The following is a 23781-nucleotide window of genomic DNA, read 5'->3' on the forward strand; positions in this document are numbered from 1 at the left end:
GAATCGCTACTCTTGCAGACGTGTCGATGCATTGGATCATCGGCTATTGGATCGAGAGATCGATACAAAACTATGTTTATTTACACCCCTAGTCTTTAGGGTCGTTATTTAAAGCATACACCACTCCGGTCATCTTAGGTTCCATTACCGGTATTTCCAAAGGACAAAACCCCCAAACCTAAGATAAGCGGGGTTGTGTATGCAGTTCAGTGCAGTGAAGATTGCTCTGAACATTATATGGGAGAAACCTTTCCTTTTAAATCATTATTGTACAGATCAGAGAGTCCCTAATATACAATCAGATATTGAAAGGATCTTTACCATAGTGTTTTCATTTTCTGTTCCTTTAAGGTTAGAGAAAGAGTTGCCCAGGGTGCCATTTGTGTCACAACTAATGCTGCAAGAAGTATTTTTGCTTTATTAAAATAAAAAAAAACAGATTGCAATATAATAAAAAAAACAGGGACCTGGAAACTCAGTTAAATTGAGCTAATGAGCTGGAACGTTCCCCTTTAGCAGGAGTAGCTATTACCCGACCAATACAGAGAAACTTTTGCCACAAAGCTTTAGATGAGACTACTGTAGATCATTTATCCTTGAAAAAGAAAGAGCAGGTATCTATGTTTGATTCATTTTACCCTTTAACCTTAAGTTAGAGTTAGAAATAGAAAGATATTTTAAGTCTTTTCAAAATTGTAAGTTTTTGAAACAGATGACAAACCTAAAAGTGTTTTTAATACAGAATCACAGAAACTATGTGTATTAGACATTTTTTTTTATATATTCATCTCATAACCTTCACCTGCAGCATTGAGGATTAAACTGTGTGTTGGCTCTTTTTACTGAAAGGGAAGGCCACCATGTAGAGAATTTGCCTGGCAGGCTGAAAGAAACAGGAAAGTCTGATGCTGCATCTTATAAGGATGAGACTTCACATGAAGTAAAACATGTGTGGCGTTAGACTGACATGGAGGAGTACAGCTGTGCAATCATGCTGACATAAAATTTATACTGACAGGTGAGGAAATCAGCAAGATGAGAAATGGATGCAGAAAAAATGGGGAAAGGGTTGGGAAAGCAGATAAGGGACCATGAATGAATATTTAGCCAGAGAAGAGATCAGACAAAAACTCAGATGAGAATAAAACAAAATTAGACAAACAAAAACAAACATGTCAGGTGGAGAGCAAAATTGAATAACCTTTTAAAGCATGAAAAGCTGACATACAGATTGTGGGTACAGACAAACTATGACATGAAAGGGAAATATTTAAAGCAAGCAGATGTGCCACCCACTCTAAAAAGAGAATGTAGCTCCAACTTATATTCATCAATGGAAATGTTGTAGAATTAAGTCTACCCAACTTAACACAGTTTATCGTAACAACTAATGAACCAAATAAATTAAGTGGAACCAACTTCATTTAATTGTTATGAATTAAAGAAGTTCATAAGTGTTAGAACTGCATTCTCTTATTTCAGTATAAAAGTTTTGAAAAGAATGCTGCTGTTAAAACAGCACTTAGAAGCATATGCTTTTGGACAGGTTTTTGGGGTATAAGTCCCAATGTTTCATATAGAAATATAAATTAATCTATGTATGGAGTTAGTTCATATAAAGATATAAATATGGTTTACAATAAATCTGATATGAATTATTCTGTGAACCAGTTTTATGATTATGTTTTATCTTTTTTTCCACTGAGAAAAGAACGGAATGTCAACCTGTAGTATGTCTGGGGAAATATTGTTGTCATTTTTAAGAAAGCATGTGGCAGGGAGAGGTGTTTATTCATCATTAATGTTGTCTTCAAACAAACCAAAAGGAACAAAGTGCTGAAGTGATGATATTTAAACCACTGTGCTATCTAACAGACAATGCTCCATCTTGGAAACACAAAATAACACAGTTACCATTGACATGAAAAGGAAAAAGGATACCATCTTTAATACATTTTCTAAAAGTTTCTGAATTTGTGAAAAAGTAAACTTTGTGATAAACAGGAAAAAAAACATTGTGATGAACATGCTTTTATAAAACTAAAAAGCATTTCCTTTCTTCATTTCAGTTGTCAGAGGAAATCAAAAACCGAAATAACGTTTTCTTTTCAACTCCACAGCTTTGCTGTAGAGACAGATTATTTTGTTCTTTTTGCTATTATGACTTTTTGACATATATGCACTGAATTACATATTTTCAGTTTTTCTTCTCATTCTTGGGAGTGGTATATACAATCAAACTTTATATTTTTGCTTTGTCCCTGCTCTTTTTCTAAACAAAAGTGAAATGTTGCATCGTCTCCTTTTCTGCTCTCTCTCTTCTTCATTTCTCCCATTTCCAGTCTCCTTCATATCTCCTGCATTCACTCTTCCTGCCGTGCTTTCTTAATGGGAAACTGTGGGGCTGCTCTCAGTAACAGCCGGTCTTGACCTCCCTGCACCATGTAAAATGCTCCGAGATGACATGTGTTGTGTTCTGGAGCAACGCAAATAAAAACGAATTGAAGTAAATTGAATTTCTCTCTCTCCTTCCCTGTTCTTTATATCTCCTTCTTCTCAATTTTCTCCCTACTATCAATTCCTTCTGATCCATCTCCCCCTGTAGGGCTTCTATATTTTTTCTATATATTATTATTATACTGCAGTTAGCCTGTCATTTTATCCTGAACATTCCCATTTAATGTGAACATTTCTTTTTTCACAAAATACTGAAGATCACGTATTTCAGGGCTAATAGCCAGTCATTTATGTAGACCAGAGTATTAATCAAACACATAGGAGCTTTCATTTAGATTACCAACTTGGTTTCTACAGGACTCTAAATAACGAAGTATTAACATTTTCATGTTCCTTCACATCTAAATTGATTTCCAAAATATTCTACTGTGGTTATATCTGTCTGTGACAGATATAACCATTAAATAAAATAAATAAGCTTTGAATTACTGTCTGGCATTAACATTAATAGTTCTATATTAATGTAAATGTATAAAGACATGGCAGCCACTTACATTGATAGGCCAGATAGGCATCACAAAGTACCAACTGTAGCAACACTGGAGGAGCTGCAGAGATCCGAAGCCCACCTTGGGAGAATCTTTTGAGAGTGCAGCTATAATTCATTTACTCCATAAACTTGGTCTTAATCAAATACTGGTGTAGTTTCTATAATTTTTTGTGGAAGACACTTTGTCAGTTGAGAAATGCAGCTGCAGAGTTGATGGGAAAATGGATGTGGCTCAATACAGAGTCATAGAGGCTGCAAAATACTTATAACTGTAACAGGGTTTACCTTCCCTGCAGGGCAATTACCCAAAACATATAGAAAAAAGCTAACAAACCATATATAGGCAAGGCAAGCAAATTTATTTATATAGCACAATTTAGTACAAAGACAATGCAAAGTGCCTTACATGATTAAAATATAGGAAAATAATAAAGAATCAAAGCAAGTGGCCTCGAATGCTCAGGCTGAACAGAATATAAACCAAAGGAAACAGGTGAGAGGAATAAATGATAATTGAGGCAGGGAGGGAAAACGACAGGTGAAAGAAATTAAGGGAGAGCAAACAGGCCAGATAATGACACAATGTTTGAAAAATTCAACAGGTATAAGGACATTTGAAGTACATTAAATGCAACAGGAACTTAACTCAGACAGAAATACTAAGTTCTTTAAAACAGTACAGTACATAAAATATATATAACATTAAAGTTATTTTAAAATAAGCATAAATTACCTCATTTTATATTTAATATGTAAACATTCAGTTTGCAGTTCCTATTTGATTCAATTCAATAATTGTCATACCTGCTAATGAAGTCAGCTTAGTTTATTTTGTATAATTAGGTGTGATTTAGATGGATTTTGTATCATATTATAGTCAGTCGTGTTTCATGAATATTTATTGGGATATTCATTATTTTCTCTATATGAATAAATACCTCTTATTTTCACATCCTAATTTTACATAATATGGTTATATTTCATTAACTTCAGTCCATTTAAAATGCGTTACGTACATACAGATGGGGTTAAATATTCTTGCGTAAAAGGACTGCACTCTTGAAGGTCTTTCCCAGTGCAAGTGTCAGTGGAGGTTGTCTCGAGCCATCGGCGCGTGCGCTCTTTAAAGCTCTTACTTGGGTGATAGGAAAAGATATTTATTTTGTTTGTCATTGTGCAAATTTGGAGTAAGAACTGTGTTTTTTTGCCCACCAACAGCGGAGATATTGGGATGATTTTATTTTTTTTTTCGTTAAAACCAATGACCAACTGGCTTTTGCAGTCGAGGATTCTACTGTTTTGGAATGTGTTTGATGCGCATTAAAATCGACATTTCCTCTTGTGGACATATCTTCATTCCTCTTCATATTTGTACCATATTTCTGGGATATGTGGAAATGATATCGTTTGGTTGGAAGATTTTGTTAGTTATCAGCTGACCTGAAAATGAAAATCCTTTGAGATGAAAAGCAGCACTTTTGGGGATCATCTTTTGCTTGTGTGTGGCTCCTTCCTGATATTGCGCCTCAACAGCCTGTTGTCTGTGTCAGTGAAACGCACAACTTTAACTGAAAGCGGAGCTGGAGCGGGAGCGAGGGCTGCAGCTGGTCTTTGTGGTACTCTAGGGCCAAACGCAGGGGGCCAGCAGTGGCACCGACGGAGCTGCCCCGCTGGTGGGCTGTTGAGTGGTTGGACTGGGGATGCGGTGCAGCCGTGGAGCGGGGATGACGAGGTCGAACGGGATTATGATGGTGATGGATGTCTCGACAGCACGTCCAGGCGCCGGGGTCTCGCCGCCTCTGTGCTTCCTACTGTGCGCTCTCCTTTTCCACCCTCCGTGCGCTCTCTCGCACCCGCAGCCATGCCAGGTGCTTAAGCGGATCGGCCACACGGTTCGGGTGGGAGCTCTGCACGTCCATCCCCGCTTGGTGGCCGCAGGTCCTGGCAGCGGCTATGAAGGCGCCGAGGGACCTTTCGCAAGAGATCAGCCGATGGAGTTTGGAAAGGCAGTCAAAACAGGTGCCGGTGCGCCTGGGTATGGAAACCTCAGGACTAGAGCCGCAGCAAACAGTCAGCGGGGAACAAGTAGGAGTAAAAGCCAGGCGAGACAGCGAGAAGGGAATCCCTCAAAGGAGGATGGCGTGTTCTCACCTCGGGAGTTGGTCCTGCTGGCGGCTGAGGCTCTGAACCGGGCCGGGTTGCTACCTTACAATTTATCTCTAGAGATAGTTATGGCAGTAGGTTCGGCGCTGGGCGAGCTGCCAGCCTTCTCATACTCCTCGACGGACATTCCCGAAGACGAAGACCCGCTGTCTTTCCTGGAGAGCGTGTGTCATACGGTGGTCGTGCAGGGGGTCTCCGCTATGCTCGCCTTTCCCAGGAACCGGGATGACCTTGTAAAGTTGGAATTCATTTCGCTGGCGCTGCAGGTGCCAGTTGTCAGCGTCGTGCAGAAGGAGTTTCCGCGTAAAAGTGAGGTAAAGAAGGAAAAAAAAAAAAGTTTCAGCTTCTTCTGAACTGTTAACTGTTGATCACTTGTTTCGTCCTCTGTGGCTTATTGTGAATTTGGCTAACTTCTTTCATACCTATATGTTTCATAATTTGGCTCATTTAAGTTCAATAAATGTGGAATATTATATTATAAGTTTAACAAAAAAAATGAATAAACCCATGGAAGAAGGACGGGCTTTGATCTCCATCCCTGTTTCTACCATTAAGTATGCAGTTTAAGCTTCCCTTTCTGATTACTCGATCACTGCATGAAGAAAACATCACCAGGCGCTCTCCATGGTGCTGAAAAAGAAATGCTTCCAACCTTTGCAGAAAAAGGCTCAAGGATGTGTTGTTCTCTTGTTTGATCAACAGCTATAAAATGATTGATGAGAGAGGGCATGCCTCTGTGTCTGAGCACATCTGTATAGCTCAGTCAAAACCCTAAAAGTATCTCATTCTCATTTTCAGTGATTTTGTCTTTTATAATCTAGGCACTTAGGCCAAACAGCAAATTTTGACATGTTGCAAAAATAATAATAATAATAATAATAATAATAATAATAATAATAATAATAATAATAATAATAATACACTGTGCCATTTTTTTGCCCATTGCATTGTAATTAACAGTAAAAAGGTTTTGAACAGTTATCATAAACATTTTTTTTTATCATTACTGCCTTTATTTATTAGGTTTATATATAAATCAACACAGAGTTGTGTGCATCTTGAGAAAGAAGGCTCTATTTGTTCTTTGTAGAAAAGTGTCATCAAGGCTAAAATGTTCAATTTTGGTCTCATTGAACAGAATAACCTCTACCATCTATTTATGGTGCCCATTACATGGCTACTTCAATTGCAGAAAGGACTTCGTATGACTTTCTATGCACACAGTGGACTTCTGTTCGTGATTCTTTTTAATAAGAGAGGTTTTCTAGGGTACAACTTATAGTTTTCCTGTCATTAGATTCATCTTAATCATTTGCGGATTTCTGTTGTTCCTGCATGGGCCTCTCAGCTGTTTCTTAGAGTAAACTTTTGTTGCAAAAATAAATAGTTTATCTCTTTGTCAAATAGTTTTGTTTTGTTTTTTGTGGCAAGAACACGTTATCATAGATATTGTACCATTCATTTTATTGTTGAGTTATTAAACAGTTGAATACTTAGCAGACTGTATTTCCAATCCGCACAGTGAAAATGATATTTCCAAAAATACTAATCTTGGGTGTAAAATGGGTGTAGTATATAGATTGTGTGGTATTGCTTTTTTAGTCCATTGATGAAGTCCACTGCTGTATCCATTTCAATACCAATTATGATGTGTTTGGACTTTTTTGTCCTGTTAGAACACCAAGTTTCAGTGATCTATTACTTGTTTTAACCTGAAGCTTAACAATGCTGTTGTAATCTTATTCTTGTGTTTTTCCACCTACATCTTTTAGGATTTCAAGTTGAAACTTTAACTTTGACTCTGGTTATTTTTAAAACCAGAGATGCTTAATGTTTCACTCTTTATTTTGTATGTTAACAAATAATAGATTTGTCCACTCGAGCTTCCGACATCTGTGTTCACCTTGTCCATGGGCAGCTCCTACTTTAAGTCAAGTTTAAACACTTCAAAGCTTACAATTAATGGCATCAATTCCCTTGATGAGTTTACTACATCTAACATTGTCAATGCAACTTTTATGGTTTCATTTTTATACAAAATGCTGAATATTTACCTTATAGGTAACAATCACACCACCGCCATAGTATAAAACTTAGATCTTGTCAACTGGGGATTAGTTATTTTAAATGGTTCAATTGGGAAGGTAAAATATGCAAATTGCATTTATTCAGCATTTGTACAACTAAAATTAGATGCCAATGTAGTTCCTTTTCATAAAAAAAATAGCTTGTCGCAATTTTAAGTTCTAATCATTTGACTGAATGGATAAGAACAACTGAGTGATCTTAATCACAATTAAATTCAACTCTTCAACAAAACACTTATTGGAAGTTTACTGCGAGGCTTGTACCTGCATTAGGAGTAGCACTAAATTAGTTAAAAGTTTAAAGAATTGAATTAATTGCTGGGATGTTTCATCAATAGTTTCTTTGCTAGAAGTGTGCTCTTCTGTAGAATGTGTGTGCACTCTTTTACACAACCTATTTGTGTTGTTTTCTTCTGTTGTCTAGTTGATAACAGAAGAAACAGCGTCCCCCACACCCAAACCAATTAGTTGGACAAGAGGGATCTACAATAGTTGAAACCTACAAGCTTTAGATGTGCATATAGATGTGTTTGTGTGTGTGCCTGTGTCCGTGCGGCTAGTCTAACATCTAATTTCCTGCTCAGTGCACTAGGAAGCATTTCTCTGTAGGTTAATCAGGTGTTAAAAGTCCAAACTGGTTCCCCTAAGTGAAATAACATGTACAGACATAGCTGACAGAAATCGTTTGATGGAGAGGTAGATGGCAGGTGGTTGAATAGATTTTGGAACAGGTTGAAAAAATTTGCCACAAAAAGACAGCTTTACAAAGTATGGAGAGTTGACCTGAAAGTTTTATAGAAATGATTCACCTCCCCTCAGGCTCAATCTTGTTTCATCTGACTTCCATCTGAAGTCTTTCACCAAATGTTGATTTTTTTTTTCTCTTTTTGTTGAGAGGATCACATTTATTTTCTGATGTGGTTGAGTTTTGCCGCACAAACTTCTAGATAAGACAGTTCAAGTTTAGACAAAGGTTAAGTCTGAATTATTTAAGAACTGTGGGGATGCTTTTAATTGTTTTGTAGAATGATTGGAGAAGTAGTTAAGCAAATAATATCGGTTCCCCAGACCACAATGAGTTATAGTTTGTGCTGTGTGTTTTTTGATACCATTGAATAAAACTTGGAAGTCTATCCTGAGCAGGTTTTCTGGAAGTTGATAATAATAAGGATAATTTATTGCTTTTATAAAGTATTTCATTGATTAAAGCCTCAATATGCTACACAAAGTAAATTAATTACAATATCAGAAACAGGATATAAAATCAGCAGAATTAAAATGATATTTAGAGACAATGGTATTTTTCAAAAATTCATCACTTCTTCCTTAAACTGCTAAAAAGTCTATATCATCCTCTGATGCTGCAATAGAACTGTGTTGCAGCGCAGAAGGCCGTGTTGTCACAGATTTTGAGTTTATTCCAGGAGGGAAGGAGACTGTAAGAGCTTGTTAAACGGAGGGATCGTATGGATGCCTGAAGAGTAAAAAGTTCTTTCAGATAGGGTGAAGATTATGGGATGTGTACAATGCTGCATTGGCAGACAAACTTTGTATTTTATCCAGATTTGTAAAGGGAGCCGGTGTAGTGACTGATTAATTGGGATGGTATGTATCCTAGTCTTCTCAAAAGCTGGACTGGACTATTGTGTATCTACTGAAGGTTTTGGAGGCGTTCCTTAGAAACTTGGGTTGCAATAATTGAGCCTTAAAGAATGATATTATTCATTACTGCATAAAGACTGCATAAAGACTGAAGGATTGCAGTTTGGAGATGTTTTTGAAGTGATAAAATGTCTTGCAGATGTATTTAACATGAGTTCAAAAGAGATTTCTGCTAGACATAGAGGATGGAGACATGGATGAACAAAGTTCCAGATCAAAAGGTTAAGAGCAGGGGTGGAGTAGGGGTTCTGTACCAATCCAGAGCATTGTCAGTCCATCCTATTGTGTATCTAAGCCTATGGAGAAGAATGATCCAAGTGAAACCAGTGACAGCCATTTTTTATACCGTTTAAAGCATATGTAATTGTCAAAAAGTCAAGTATATAAAAAATTTGGTTTAAATTTGAAAACTATGGTTAAAAGTACATAATAATAAAAAAAATTTAAGCACTACGTAAATATATATAAATTATAAATATAAATTAGTAAACTTGCGTAACTACAAAACATAAATATAAAACACTTGCTGCTACCTTTAAAAGGCTTTTGGACTAACACGGGATTAGCGGTTTGAAGTGTTTTAATAAATAACATAAAATACACTTAAAATAACAAAATAACGGGATAGTGGTGGCCTAATAGTGAGGGCATAAAGCTTGGAATCCTGAGGTTCTGAGTTCGAGCCCCACGCCCACAGACTGCCCCTCTGGCTCTCTGAGCAAGACCCTTAACCCCACACTACTCTCCAGGTGCCCCACACTGACAACCCACTGTTCCCTAAGGAGATGAGTTAAATGCAGCGGTAAATTTCTCCAATGCGAGATCAAAAAATTTCAATTATTATTAAATAATATTTAAAGTTAGTATTACCTGTTACCTGTTATCTGTTAATTGTTTAATATAATCTTCATAATAAAATACTCTTTACTACCTGAAAATGCTTAATTTGGTCTTATTTATAATTAAGATGCTTTCTTAAAAAATTGCATTCCCCACATTTGTTCTGCCTTCTTTGCAAAGCTCCAGAAATGTACCATTTAACATACACTGTACACAACGTGCCTTTAAAAAAAGCATATTTTGCAATGAACTCACCCCCTCCAACCTACACTCTTTTTCTTTTTTAAATTTCCAATGACTCTAAAACTATTGGTTATTTTCAAGGCAGTTTGATGCATGCTTTTTATTCTTGCTGCTTCAGGAAACTTAATTTCGGTCCCTTTTTACACAGTATGGATCCGTCTTCCTGCTTTTCTTTTTAAGGTTTAGGAGACAGTCATTGCTGCACATTTCCTACAATTTAATAGCAACATTTCTTTTACATAATGTATTTTTTGTTTACAGCACTTTAAAGCGCAGAGACTTTGCTTGGTGTAATGAAGAATGTGCTGCTGCTAAGTGCAGATAAAAGGACAGATAAATTCTTACAGCGTCTTCGACATTTATTACCACAATTGGTAAAGAAGTGTAAAAAAACCTTGAAAAAATCCAACCTATCTTATTACGACAGCCTTCCATTGAGCATTTTAGAAAAACTTAATATTTATTTTGACTGTATTTGTTAAGTGGTGGCTGTTGACCAGATTGAAATTAAGTGTGATACTCATATGATTGTGAACTAATACTGAAATAAAACTTATAAAATTTAAAAATTTTCATAGTGTCTAGAAAATGTATTTTAGCAAATCCCTAATTTCTTGTTCAAGCCATTCATTAAAATTGCAGACTTCAGAAAATTACTCCAGATAGTCAGGAAGGTAAATTCTCCATAGTGATTAATCAGATAACTGTAAAAATAATTCCTAATCTAGGAGTTCTTAGTTGTTGTAAGGCATTTTGCAGATCTTTACCAAGCTGCAGTAGCTTTTTCTATAGAGCTTATTAGACATGGTCTGCATAAGAGATGAGGACACCTCATTAGTCTTAGAAAACTTAAAACAGTGTTGAGTAAAGGAGTGGTAAATAACTCTTTCTGTAACAGTATACTTTTTAAACCAATTGAGTAACTTTACTAATTACTTTATCATTTGGAAATGTTGTTATTTTATTTACTTTCAGGTTGGATGGAGATTTGAAGGACCCAAATGCAGAGATGGAAGCTGAGCTGGTTTCTTTCAAGTTTAATAATTCTAATGGCAACTGAGGCAAAATAAAAAAAATATTATCTAAAAGAATTCAGGGAAAACACACATGAGAATCAAAAAATATGATGAACAAGCAAAGAGTGACTGAACAGGAGGTGTATATATTGGAGACAGAAACAATGGGAGGACTAATTAGCAGACAAGGAACAGGTGTGGACATAAGAATCTAGAAGAGAGTTAGGGGAAAGAGACTGACACAAGAGGGCAACAGAGGGTGAACTAGAAATGCATAATAACTCAAATATAACCAGAAAACAACTCAAAATGGAAATGAAAGCAATAAGATTCAAAAACGTTTCTAGCACAGGGGGAGAGTAAAAATGCCCAAAATGAGGCTTTTGCAACAACGATTGGCTAAGAAGGCTTATATGATGCATTGCATACACTTTTGACAATAAAGGAAAATCCAACATGATAACAATTATCATATTTAAGACAATATAATTGCAGGTGTTTGACTCACTAATTGCACCATATACGCTAAAAGGTCAAGATTAGTGTGCAGTGTTGTCATTTATTTAATATTTTATGTTTGATCATTAAATCCATTGTTTGATTTATAGTTAGTTTAAAAGTACAGTCATCCAAATCCATTAACATTTTTTAAAAATAAAACTATAATTACTTTGCGTAGTGATTAGCTACTTTGATAGTGTAATGATCAGAGATGGCAAAAGTACTCACTTTCCGTACTTGAGTAAAAGTACAGATACTTGTGTTAAAAAATACTCTGGTAAAAGTGGAAGTACTGATTAAACTTCTTTACTCAAGTAAAATTAACAAAGTACAGGCTTGTAAATTTACTTAAAGTATAAAAGTAAAAGTAGAAACCACTTTTTTCATGCTGTTGCCTACATTTTAAATGGATGTCTGCCAATAGGACTAGATCTCCGTTGTGTTCATTTTCAATCATCTCGTCGTCCATACTACTATGCTAACGCCACCGCCACCAAGCTGCAATGATTTGCCGCAAATGAATACCGCCGAATCTGTCGATTCATCTTGTAGTGGTGCGTCGAATGCAACGTAGATTCCCATCCAATTAGATTGAATTTGGTACTGATGACGTGAAAAATAATAACGGTAACTCCATTGAAATGATTCAAAACTAAAGTAACGAGACAATTTTTTTTTTAATGTAAGGAGTAGAAAGTACAGATATTTGTGTAAAAATGTAAGGAGTAGAAGTAAAAAGTCGCCATAAAAATAAGTAGTAAAGTAAAGTAAAAATATCAGAAAAATCTACTTGAGTACAGTAACGAAGTATTTGTACTTCGTTACTTCCCATCTCTGGTAATGATGAGTTAGTAATTGTTTACTTTTGGAGAAATCTAACTTGTAACTGTAAGTAGTTACTTTACTTGTTAAATGTAAGGTTGCCAATTATCTCCATATTATTACTGTAACTCCTTCATTGGTCTGAACTTCCTCAGATTATACAAAGTTAATTCTTTATTTTCTTTGAATTCTGTATTTTTCCATTGTTTAGAGAAACCAAGGTTGCTTGGTTAGAAGCTCACAATCTATGATTACATTATTCATAGCTTTTCCTGCCATTACTCTCATTACATCATTTTAATTTACATGAGTGTGATTGGGTGCATATTTTTGGGCTCCAGACATTATATGTATATTGAATTTTTAATAAGTCCTCGTTTTAGGGACAGGTGTACTGTGCAGTTTTTGTATTTGTTTAGCAACAACATAAGCAGTAAACTTCAGATTGATAACCAACCATTCAGCTTTGGGACATTGATGATTTCTTCAGGAAATTCTTATTGAATAGCTTTCCCTGCAAGATACCATCTTATCACAAGCAGTTCAATAACCCAGTCATTACCGTCTACTATTATTTGTCCACTTTTCTGTGGCTCTATCAGTGTCTGCTGTTTTCTTGTGCACTAAAGCCTTTATACAGAAAGCCACAGCGGCTGTCTCTTAGATTGCATAATCACAGGGGGGAAGATTTTTAATGGAAAAGAAAGACATTAGATGTCACGTCAAACAACAGAGCCAAGACATTTAGGTGCTTTAAAATACAACATATTTATTTTTGTTTCAGGACAGGGCTACTAAGCCTTCTCTTGAAAATATGTCATTTTTTCTTACATTTAGAAAAAAGTGAGAAGCCAACACATTTGCTGAAGTGCTGCAGTAAAGATTAAATCCTTATGTGTATTGAAGTGAGAGTGTGATGCCCTGCAGACTGCATTACAAACTCCCAAAGCGGGAATTCAATATCTAAAAAAAAGTTTAATTGTTAATTGTTGCTTCTTCATACAAATGCTTCATCTACTGTAGGTATATATTTAAAGAGAAGTTTGGTGTTTTGATTTAACCAATATATTCATCAAATAACTTTTTAGTGCAAAGCTCATTTTGAAGTTTTAAAGACAATTAAGCCATGGTGCTATGGGGCCTTTTAACTTTTCTTAGTAGTATACACTTGCATCAAACAAGAGCTTTACTGACTGATTAGCTGGATAACTTGCAACCTGTAAACTGTGTGCAATATAACAACGTTTCCTAAGAGAAAGCAGGCGTTCTTGTTGCCTGCTGATTCATAATAAACAGTTTCTAAAGTACTTGACTGTAGTTTTAACTTTGATCTAGTCTAATCTTTTTACTAGATGTCTTTCTTGCACAGGCAACGATCTGAGGTGCACCAGTGGCTTAGTTGGAATAAGTAGTCCCTTAAGAACAAGTTGCTCCTCAATCTTGGTATCTGTTTATCAGTCTGTGTGCGTAAGTAAATAAGTAAGGCGATTGTAGGTAGAGTGTAACGTGCTTTAAGGAGTCTGTAATACCAGTAATCTGCTATTCTTTTTTTAATACATGTTATCCATGTTTGTGTTAGAAATGTAAAAAAAGTTGTTGATTTTAGATTTATATTTGGTTGTAAAGAATTAGACTTTATCTAGAGGCTGCATACAGCCTGAAACAAAAGGGAGGCATCCCAACATGTCAATACACTAATGCTGCCTGTCCTGGCTGTATTTTGGCTAAATCGTTTCCAAAAACAATCATACCTCCGCATATTAAAACTTAGTCACCTTTGAAGCACCAGGGAATAATTAGTCTGCTAGATTGTTTTTTATTGAAAATTGTGAACATACATAGAAATAGAAAAGCAAATAACAGCACAAATTTCTTCTTTAATTCAACTATATAATAGCCTTTTTTTACATTAAAGCAGTTTTTTTTTTCCTTTTTACTGTAATGAAATATGGATTTTTATTTGAGGAGTTTACAAAACACAAAGTCCTAAGAAAGGGCACAGAAAATTGCTTATTTTGTGTTGAGCGTGTTTGTGTTGATGATATTACATAATAGAAGTGCATATAATTAATTACTTAGATCACTAGGACTTTTTGGGTGTTTTCCTTAAACTTAGTGACTACAGATGCTGACATAAACATTGATAAAACACATCATGCTCTGTTCAGGTTTGAAGTCCATAGATGCAATTGCATATTCAACTATTCTAGAATCTCACAACTAATTTAAAACTCTTTCCATTGCTGTGTACTTAGAATCACTGCCTCGTGGAAAATCTCTTTACTTAAAATTAAGATTCTCATAAAGAATCTATCTGTAATTTTATCCATTATTTTTCATATATATTTGCTGAAATTTAGCTTGCAAAACTATGTCCCAAAAACATATACTTTTAAGTGGATGTTTGGAGATTTCAGTCGAGTTTTTGGGTTTTAATGCCTATTTTAAAATGTCTTCTTTTGTATTTCGAATACCTATCCTTTATGTCCTTTGACTTTTCTATATGTAAGTTAATTTATTGTCATTTATGTTCTGATTTCTTTGTATGTGTGTATTCTGTTGTTTTTTACTTGCATCTGATGGGTAATTAATATCATTAGGATATATATTTATTAAAATAATTTAGGAAGTAACTTCACTACTACCTTATCAAACTAAATAGCATAAAAAAAGACATATTCAATAGTCTCTACCCAACTGTATACTTTGCTGCTTAGTCTATGAACAATTTTTTTCTGTCTCTTGGCTCATTTCTAATTCAAGTTTTAATACCTCTCACAGAATGGTCTTCATTTTCAAATGGCAATGCAGTCTGTAGCGGCCCCCCCGCACCAGCTCCTCTACTATCTGCTGATGATGAATGGTTGGTGGGACATCAGCATTGTCCTATGCCAGGAATGGAACATCAGTGACTTTCTCCTCCTCATTAAAAACAACACCCGGTTCCGCTTGGGAGCTCTGGTCAACCTAAATAAAACAACACTGCCACCACTATCATCTTCACTATCATCCTCAGCAGAAACAACAAGTGCCCCTGTGGGAGTGGAGGTGCTATCCTTATCTTATTTTTCACCAACGGCCTCATCATTTTCTTCAAATTCTTCTTCCAAACCAGACCAGCAGCAAGGCCTCATTCAGCAGCTGGAAGCTTTGAGGGAACATTCATCCACACGAGGAGTGGTAACGTTTGGGTGTGACATTCGAGAGGTGCGCAGATTATGGACACTTGCAACTCGGATGACTCTCCCGGAATTTCACTGGGTTTTGGGGGACAGCCAAAATGTGGCTGAGCTGAGAACAGACGGGTTACCACTGGGGCTACTTGCACATGGAATGATGGGATCCCCTTCACTGGATCATTATGTTCAGGACTCACTAGAGTTTGTAGCACGGGCAGTGGGCAGTGCCGCCCAGGAGAATCCTGCCCTGGCACTCATTCCTGGAACTACAAACTGTATGGATGTACAACAAAATAATGGCAGCTCAGGGGAATTCTTGGCAAGGTAGGAAAATCACAGCATGCGAAAAACCTTTATATTTGGTGTTGTTTCTGATATGGATCTGAATAGCATGACAGAGCATGGAAAAATTATGACATCAGAAGGATATAATAGTTATAAATATTAGATAAAAAATAAGATATTTTCTAATCTTCCCTCTGCTACTAAAGATATCCCTATTTAGAAAACCAAACCCTTTGATACATTTTTTTCAACTTGTTATTTGTGTATACAGATATACGTATTGGAAAGTACATTTTTCCGTTCTTTTAAATTGGTGTAATATCAAAATATTATACATATTCAAGATGGACTCTTATATGAAATGTTTTTACACCAACACTCCTTTAGAACATATTAAATTGGTTGACTTTAATAACGCTTTTCAATCTTCATTTCAAAGAAAGACAAAATGCTATATTATATATATTTTTAGTTGTGTTGGAAGTTTATATTTGCATGTTCTCTATTCCACCTTTGTCAAAAAAGTTAACTAGCAAATTGTACATCAATTTCATACTATTTTTGAATCAAGGTCTTAGTACAATTCTACATTTCATAATCTTGGTAAAGTTAATTTAACTTGGTTGTTTTCATAGAGTGGATCTTACTTTTTAGCATTTTGAACAAGCGTTCAGTATGTTTGAAGTCACACTGTTCTAGAGGCTTTATATTAGCTTGCTTTGGAATTATTGGAAACTAAATGTGCAAAAATGTTGCCTTTGATTTGAAGTAATTTGAACTTGGTCCTCTTTTGTTGTAATTCCATCCACTTTCTGCATCACACTACAACACCATCATAACATTGTTCTGTTCCTAGAGGGATCTCATACACACACACATACACACACATACGTATATATATATATATATATATATATATATATATATATATATATATATATATATATATATATATATATATATATATATATATATATATATATATATATATATATGTATAAAACAAACAAAAAAACAAAAGGTAAAGATTACAGGCTTGGTATGTGCCAGAAAAGCTGCTAGTTCTGCCAATAAGAGAGAACCTATTTTGACATAACTATCCAACAAACCTACTGATACATGCAAAAAAAAAAAAAAAAAAAGTAAAAAAAACATAGATGTCTCTGTGATCTAAACCTTTTGTGGATGAGAGAAAATCCAAAATACACATGTGATTCACTTCTTGTTTTTATAGTTCCTTAAATGTTGTTCTTTGTTTTATAATCTTTTCATTCTGACTTCAGAACCCAAAATTAAATTGACTTTTGGGGTCATCATGGTTTCATCTTTACTTGTGACCAGCAGTTCACATTGTTATTTAGTGAGGCACGAGATTTCAGAGGACTCTTTGCTTTGTTGAATAATTACTCAGTCTTTGATTATTTTTTATTTCCCTGATTCCTAGCAGAAACCTTTTATCTAAATGGAAACCTGCCAATGACCCTGTGAAAGCAAGGGATTTACCTAATGGGGTTTAGTTCCATGTGTGGGATACTGGGTCTAGTCTAAGCCTTTATGCACAGAGAGAATTTGAACAGCCATTGAATGATAAAATTGTTTACTTTTAGCAGATGCTTAACTATAATTCTCTTTAGCCTGCATAAATTGGAGGTCAATAGAAACCTGATTTATTATGCTCCCATTCTGTTTTTTTTTTTAGAAAAGACATATCAGTTTCGCTAATTTCCCCGGATGATTTTTTACTTTTTTTTATATGAACACATTTAATATGGTTGCTTCTTCTCATCCCCTGTTTTTTTTCTTCCATTTTCCTCCACTCCCTTTTATGGTTTCTTATCTTGGCAAACAACTGCACAGATATAATGCAATGCCTCCATTTAGAATTGGTATTTCCTAAACATTTAGATGGGTCAGTTGTTAGTGATGGCCAGAGGAAGAGGGATTTTAATGAATAAGCACAGTTTGTGGCAAAAGTCAGAATACATTTCAGAAGTAATTTTGGCTCTGCGCCACAGGGCTATTGGATATTAAGGCCAAGGAAAAGTGCAATGTTTTATTAAAGTTAAACTTAAATGTCTAGATTTTATATCATAAGTCCCTCTTATATCATAAGAAACACTTATATCCTGGCTCAGTTTGGAATACTTACTTTTTTATTACATTTTTACTCGATTAGGAGCATAAACACACATTATATTAAAACAGATATCGTAGTTTTAGGCAGTTTTCTGAAGGACATGCAAAGATCTCTCAGGAGACAGTGATAAACGTTTGACGTGTTTATTGAGAAGTAGGATGGGTGGAAGACAGAGTTCTGGAAGTGGTGAAGGTTCTTGGGATAGCAGAGTACTGTGGGGGAGAGGAGAGTAACGGAATATGCAGCTGGACAGCTGAGACTGGTAATTATCTTACTGTGGTAGATTGAAGGTGAGAGCCAGGAGGCTTTGTTGATGCTGCTGTGAGAGGTGTGCTAAATTTTGGCAATTTTCAGCAATGTCCATAGTCAGCTGAACCCAATGAGCTGATTTGGCTAGTTTAAATTTGGTAAATTTACCAAGCATATACTAATCCAGCAGCCAAAGAACACCATGATAATCAACCTCAACTGAACAACATAATGTAAAAGCTTACCTTGGTAATTTCTCTCTCCTAAATTTTAAATCAATCCATAACAATACTGTTTAGATAAAAACAAAATTCTTCATGGGTAAATTATGTTTAGTTGAGCTGTTATTTAACATGAACCAAGGGTTAATTTATGAAATGGCTATGTCAAAAAAAAAGTTTTTAGCAAAAGCTAGACATTATGTAGACTGACGTTACCTTGTCCAGTTTTCATTTGCCATTCCTGATTATGTTTGTTTATGCTCAAAGAAGCGCTAAAAAGTTGTGGATAACTGAGAATAACATGAAGTGGAGTTTTATACTTTAAGTAATCAATCTAGCTGAAAGGATTCTTTCATGAAGCAATAGAAGAAGCGCATGTGGGTGTCACAGTTTTGTGAATGTGGGGTGATCCGATTGGATAGCTATCAAAAGTGGAGGGGACAAAATTGTTGCAACTCATACGTTTACAATAATCATAATTAAAGCAAATCCAACCAGTTTGCAAGACATAATATTATATTCATACCTGTGGTATTTATTGATTTAAATAAAAATCTTTTCAGCTTGCCAAACAGCAAAATGTACTTGGTCATCTAGCCAAAAGTTCTAGACTTAGCTAATGTCAACAGCCACATTGCAAATAAATGTCAATAATACTGTTTTTATGATTTCTTCTTGAGCTTTACCTGTCACAGCAACGTTCCAGGTTCCCATTTGTGCAGTCTGGCAGTTCTATGGGTCAGTTTGCATATGCTTGCAAATCGTGTTATCATAAAGTTGTTTTTTTGTGTGCTTTTTTCCCCAGTTTCCTCTTATCATACAGTACGTGTTTTTGCACCTGAGTGCCTATCCATTTGCATTAACACTTAAATTGGTAATCCTGTACAAAAAGCATTTTTTTTTACACAAGGTGAAATGTTTATTTCATCCTGATAGTTATAAATGTGTCATGCTTTAAGAAAATAGAACAAAAAAATCTAAATTGTGTAAGAGCCCCACCACCCCCATCTTTACTACTGAAGTCCTCATCTTCACTCATCTCTCACCTTTATCGGCCTCCTTCACCTTTGACCTTTCCCTGTCTTCCTTTCAGAAACCTCAGACTCTTTTCTGACTTCTAATCCCTCACTTATTTTGCCAAAGACACTAGAACTTTTTCTACTCTTAAATTTTCTTTTCATCTACAACATATAAGCATAAAGAACAATAGCCCACTTATTACGACAAGAAGTTTATAGCTATACAAAGTTAGAAATCATTCATTTTTTTCACAGATCACACAAACTGTTTTTTAGAGCTAATGGATCAATGTAGCTGTAAATAAAGCCCTTCGTGCAGCCGGTATGACTAAAGAAATCTATACAATTTAAGTCTTTTTAAACGTTAGATTTACTTGAAAGACTGCATTGGAAATGTGTAACGTTTTGAAGTTTAATCAGCTACACTGTTGTTTTACATGAGAGGAAACATCGAACAAGTATGTTTTTATTTATTTGCTTTACAAAAGAAAAAAACGTATGTATTAGACATCATCTGCAGTCCACCAACTGGAAAGGGTTTAACTGAACAAAAATAGTAGGCACTTTTTTTTTTATTGAAAATTACTACAGAATTAATTTCACCTCATCTTTTTAACAGTTCCATTTGCCCTGGTTAATGCTTGACCCCACAGAATTGATGTGTTAAGTTAAATGTTGAAGTTTTTCAAGTCATGGTTTATTATTTTGTAATTTTATTTATTTATTTTTTTGCACTGAGAACTTGGCAATTATGCCATCTTAAGAATCTTTATCATAAATACACCACATCTGCTCTAATGTGTTTTACGTTGCTGACATTCACAGTTTCAGACTGTTCAAGTGGTGAATATTATTTGTTGACTCACTGTATCAGGTGCTTTGTAAACAAGGTAACCTGGAGGGATGAGTTGTCATCACCACAGTGTGGAAAAGCAAAAACCAAGTGACAGATGAGCAGCAGTGAGACTGTGGCTGTCACCAGCCTGGTCTTTTAAACCTTCAGGGGAATTTATTACATGATTATTATGGACTTATGGTTGCAGCAGGGTCGCTGGCCAAGCCATCAAGTAGTCAAAAGGGAAAAAAGCTGATGACATATGTGGGAAGGTGTTTTCATCAGACAAATGTGATATCATTGGGATTTTGGCTCAACTAAAGTGTTAAATTATCTTTAAAGAGCAGTGTAAGCAAAACAGAAGTTGGATGCTATTAAAATGCAGCAAAGAGTCCTGTCTTAGTATTATTATTTAGGACTGCTTTTAAATGTACAAAGAATCCAAAAGCGCCACACTCATTATGGTTCACAAGTAAGAGTAACAATAAGACTAAAAAACATCAAATCCATCAACTTAAGGAAACATTTTTATTATTTGAATTAATTAAGACTGATGAACAGTTATCTAATCAAGTTAAGTTTTAAAAAGAAGCAAATCATGCATTAAAAAGGGTGCTGATGAAGACAAAAAATGCCAAAAGAATTAGTAAGTATTACAAATAAATATAGAGAAGTATTTTAACAAGAAAAAAATAGAATGATGGAGCACAATTATCACAATTAATAGCCCGGTAAGCTAAATTATACATCACAGCACAAAACTGTTATTAATAATACAGTTAAAGTATTATGTGCTGCAGTACAAAATAAATGCATGAGAAATGCATGAAAAAAAAGTTCATAAATAATAATAATGATAATGGTTAATCCAAGTTGGCCTCATGTTTTTTTGGTGAAATGTTTCAATTACTGAGATACAACATAATCATATATATTCCTTATCAGGTATGCACTATCATACAGCTGTTCAGTTAGTCAGAAAAGACACAGGTAGTCACATTACTGCATGGGAATTGATTTAGGCATCTAGCCATGAAGACAACTGGCTATGCCTCCAATAACACATTAGAGTGGGGAAGAAGGGAATTGAAGCCTTAATTTTAATTACATCAAATGTGTCATGCTTGTTAGTACCAGGCACGCTGCTAAAGGTTTTAATCTTTCTTTCTTTCTTTTTTTTTTTTCCAAAATGCTCATCTGCTAATATTGTTGTGGAAAACCATCTCTTGGGTTCACACTGAATAACTACAAAAAAATTATAAAATCTCTACCGTGTGACAAATGAAAGTTGAAACTAAAATGCTTAGTGATCCCAGAGGCTTTACCGACAGATTTTTGAGATAATAGAGAGTCGACAACAGTTTAAATTGTGACTAATTACAGCTAATTCACATACCTTGCCTTAACATGCAACATATTGAATGTTGAAGCCGATGTGCCGCAGCAGCAGCGGAGCACCTCAGTATAACCTAAACGTTCAGACGATAGGGTCAGATTCTTGCATTAATTTAGAAGTCTGAATCCATCCTTCCTTGTATCAACAGTGAGGCTCATGGCATTTCCTGTCTTACTACCTACAGCTCATGGTGAGAATGCCACAGCCTACCTGACTCTTGCCGCTGATAATATCTACGCCTTTATGCCTGCATTGTGCCAATTTTCTGATAGCTGCTTTTAGAAGGATGAAAGCACCATGTCACAAAGCTCAAACCATTTCAAATTGCTATCTTCAATATGTTAAGAGTTGAGTGCACTCCAATGGTTTCCAGAGTAACCAGATCCTAATCCAATTGAGAACCTTTGGAAAATGGCGGAACAAGAGATTTGCATCGTGAATGAGTAGCTGACAAATATGCACAAAGTCTTTAATGCTGTCATTTCAGTTTAGAATAAAATAAGCAAGGGATGTTTATAAGACCTTTAATCTAAATAAGGTAACCAGTGAATTTGTTGTACATCACTGTCTATAGAAATTGGTTTTCATTTCTATTATATCTATCTGGGTAAAGTACTGATCGAGATTAAAAATCTCTCTTTGTAGAATTTTACTCGGCAAAGCATAGAAATCGAGACAAGACAAATTTCAGCCATCAAAGTGTAAATACTGTATACATAAACATTTGTATAAAGGGAATTTATATCATTTTAAGATTTCTCTTTTGTTTTCTCCCATATTTGAGACCAAGGACTGTAACTGCAACACATTTTTGGCCTAATGATATAAAGGCAGTTGACCAAAAATAGCCTTACAGTATTTTTTAAATAAAATTGTATTATACAGTACCTGAAACACTCTTCAGTCAATTACCCTGCCCCTCTTAGTGGTCTGAACTGACAGAAAAGACAGTTACAAGCATGAAAAATGAATTATACTTTTAGTAATCAGACTGAAATGACATTTCTAATTAAAGAGAGTGAAGTGTCATTACCCCCTCCCCCCCAGATAATAAGTGAGTTCTTACAGCTTCATTTATGTTTGAGACTTTAACTGTACTTTGAAGTAAGAATGCTGTAATATGATTCCTTTCTACAGTAAGTACTGTGAGGATAACGATCATCTGAAATGGATAACATTATGCTGACCAGGGATTGTTATGGCTTAAGTTCAATCAAGCATGCCTTTAAATGAGACAGGAAGAAAAACCTCAGTAAATGGTCTAACCAAGTCTTTATTTGGTTATTCTACACAGGCTGCTGATTATTTCAAATGCATTTATGAAGCATTTACTCTATTTGCAAAAGAATTCTTAATTTTGTTCAACAGCACTGGAATAATCTTGTCTTCATCTCATGAGCCCAACGTTTCATAAGTTAATTTCCGTCTGCATTATGCTGTCGATAAACTCTTCATCATTTCGGTCACATCTTAGAGCTACAGTACCCTCCTCCACCATCACTCATCACTGTATCACAGTGTTCCTTTTACCGAGCACTCTGAGAGTTGGGCCTTTTGTCATTCCTTCATTTGGTCCTGTGGGAAAATTCTTTCAAGCCTCATCACTTAGTATTATGTGAAGCAACTAAACCAAGAGGGACAGTGGACAATTGTCAACATGGATTTTACTGGAATAACATGCTCATACAAGATTTCAATATTACTGAGGTTTTTTTTAGAAAGAAGGAATCCCTCTATGACTGGTCAGAGGCATACTTGTAGTTTTATGGCAATTAACAAGATAATAACTTTGGGAAAATTCTTTTTCCAGATTTGAAGGTCAAAGTGTTTCTCCTTGACACATTTTAAAGAGCTCATTAAAAAACAGGTTGGTGATACTGAGGTCTGTAATTATAGGTGGCCCACATTTCTCAACAGGGTTGAGGTCAGAACCTGGAAAAATCACTTCAGAAGCTATTGATTTGGGAATGCAACAGAAAGCATGCAGTTCTTCATGGGCTGCAGTTTTTATATTTATGCATATGTGGTTTTATGTGTGCTTTTTTAATGCATATAGCATTTAGTGTTGCTGTTTGCTTAGCTAAAAACATTAAAGCTATAGTTAACTTGATTAGTTCAT

General features: G+C 35.3%; 1 protein-coding gene across 1 annotated transcript in view; it reads left to right on the forward strand.

Moving 5' to 3' along the window:
- Positions 1–4095: 4095 nt before the first annotated feature.
- The window catches only part of grin3a (glutamate receptor, ionotropic, N-methyl-D-aspartate 3A), a 62773-nt gene continuing 43087 nt past the window's right edge, over positions 4096–23781 (forward strand). Inside the window, exons 1-2 of the mRNA XM_038298952.1 lie at positions 4096–5484; positions 15123–15844. Of these exons, the coding sequence (XP_038154880.1) occupies positions 4708–5484; positions 15123–15844 (1499 nt within the window). The 5' untranslated portion in view covers positions 4096–4707. The remainder of the gene's footprint in view (positions 5485–15122; positions 15845–23781) is intronic.

This window comes from Cyprinodon tularosa, unplaced genomic scaffold (genome assembly GCF_016077235.1).
Source record: "Cyprinodon tularosa strain WSP-4 unplaced genomic scaffold, ASM1607723v1 ctg418, whole genome shotgun sequence".
NCBI lineage: Eukaryota > Metazoa > Chordata > Actinopteri > Cyprinodontiformes > Cyprinodontidae > Cyprinodon > Cyprinodon tularosa.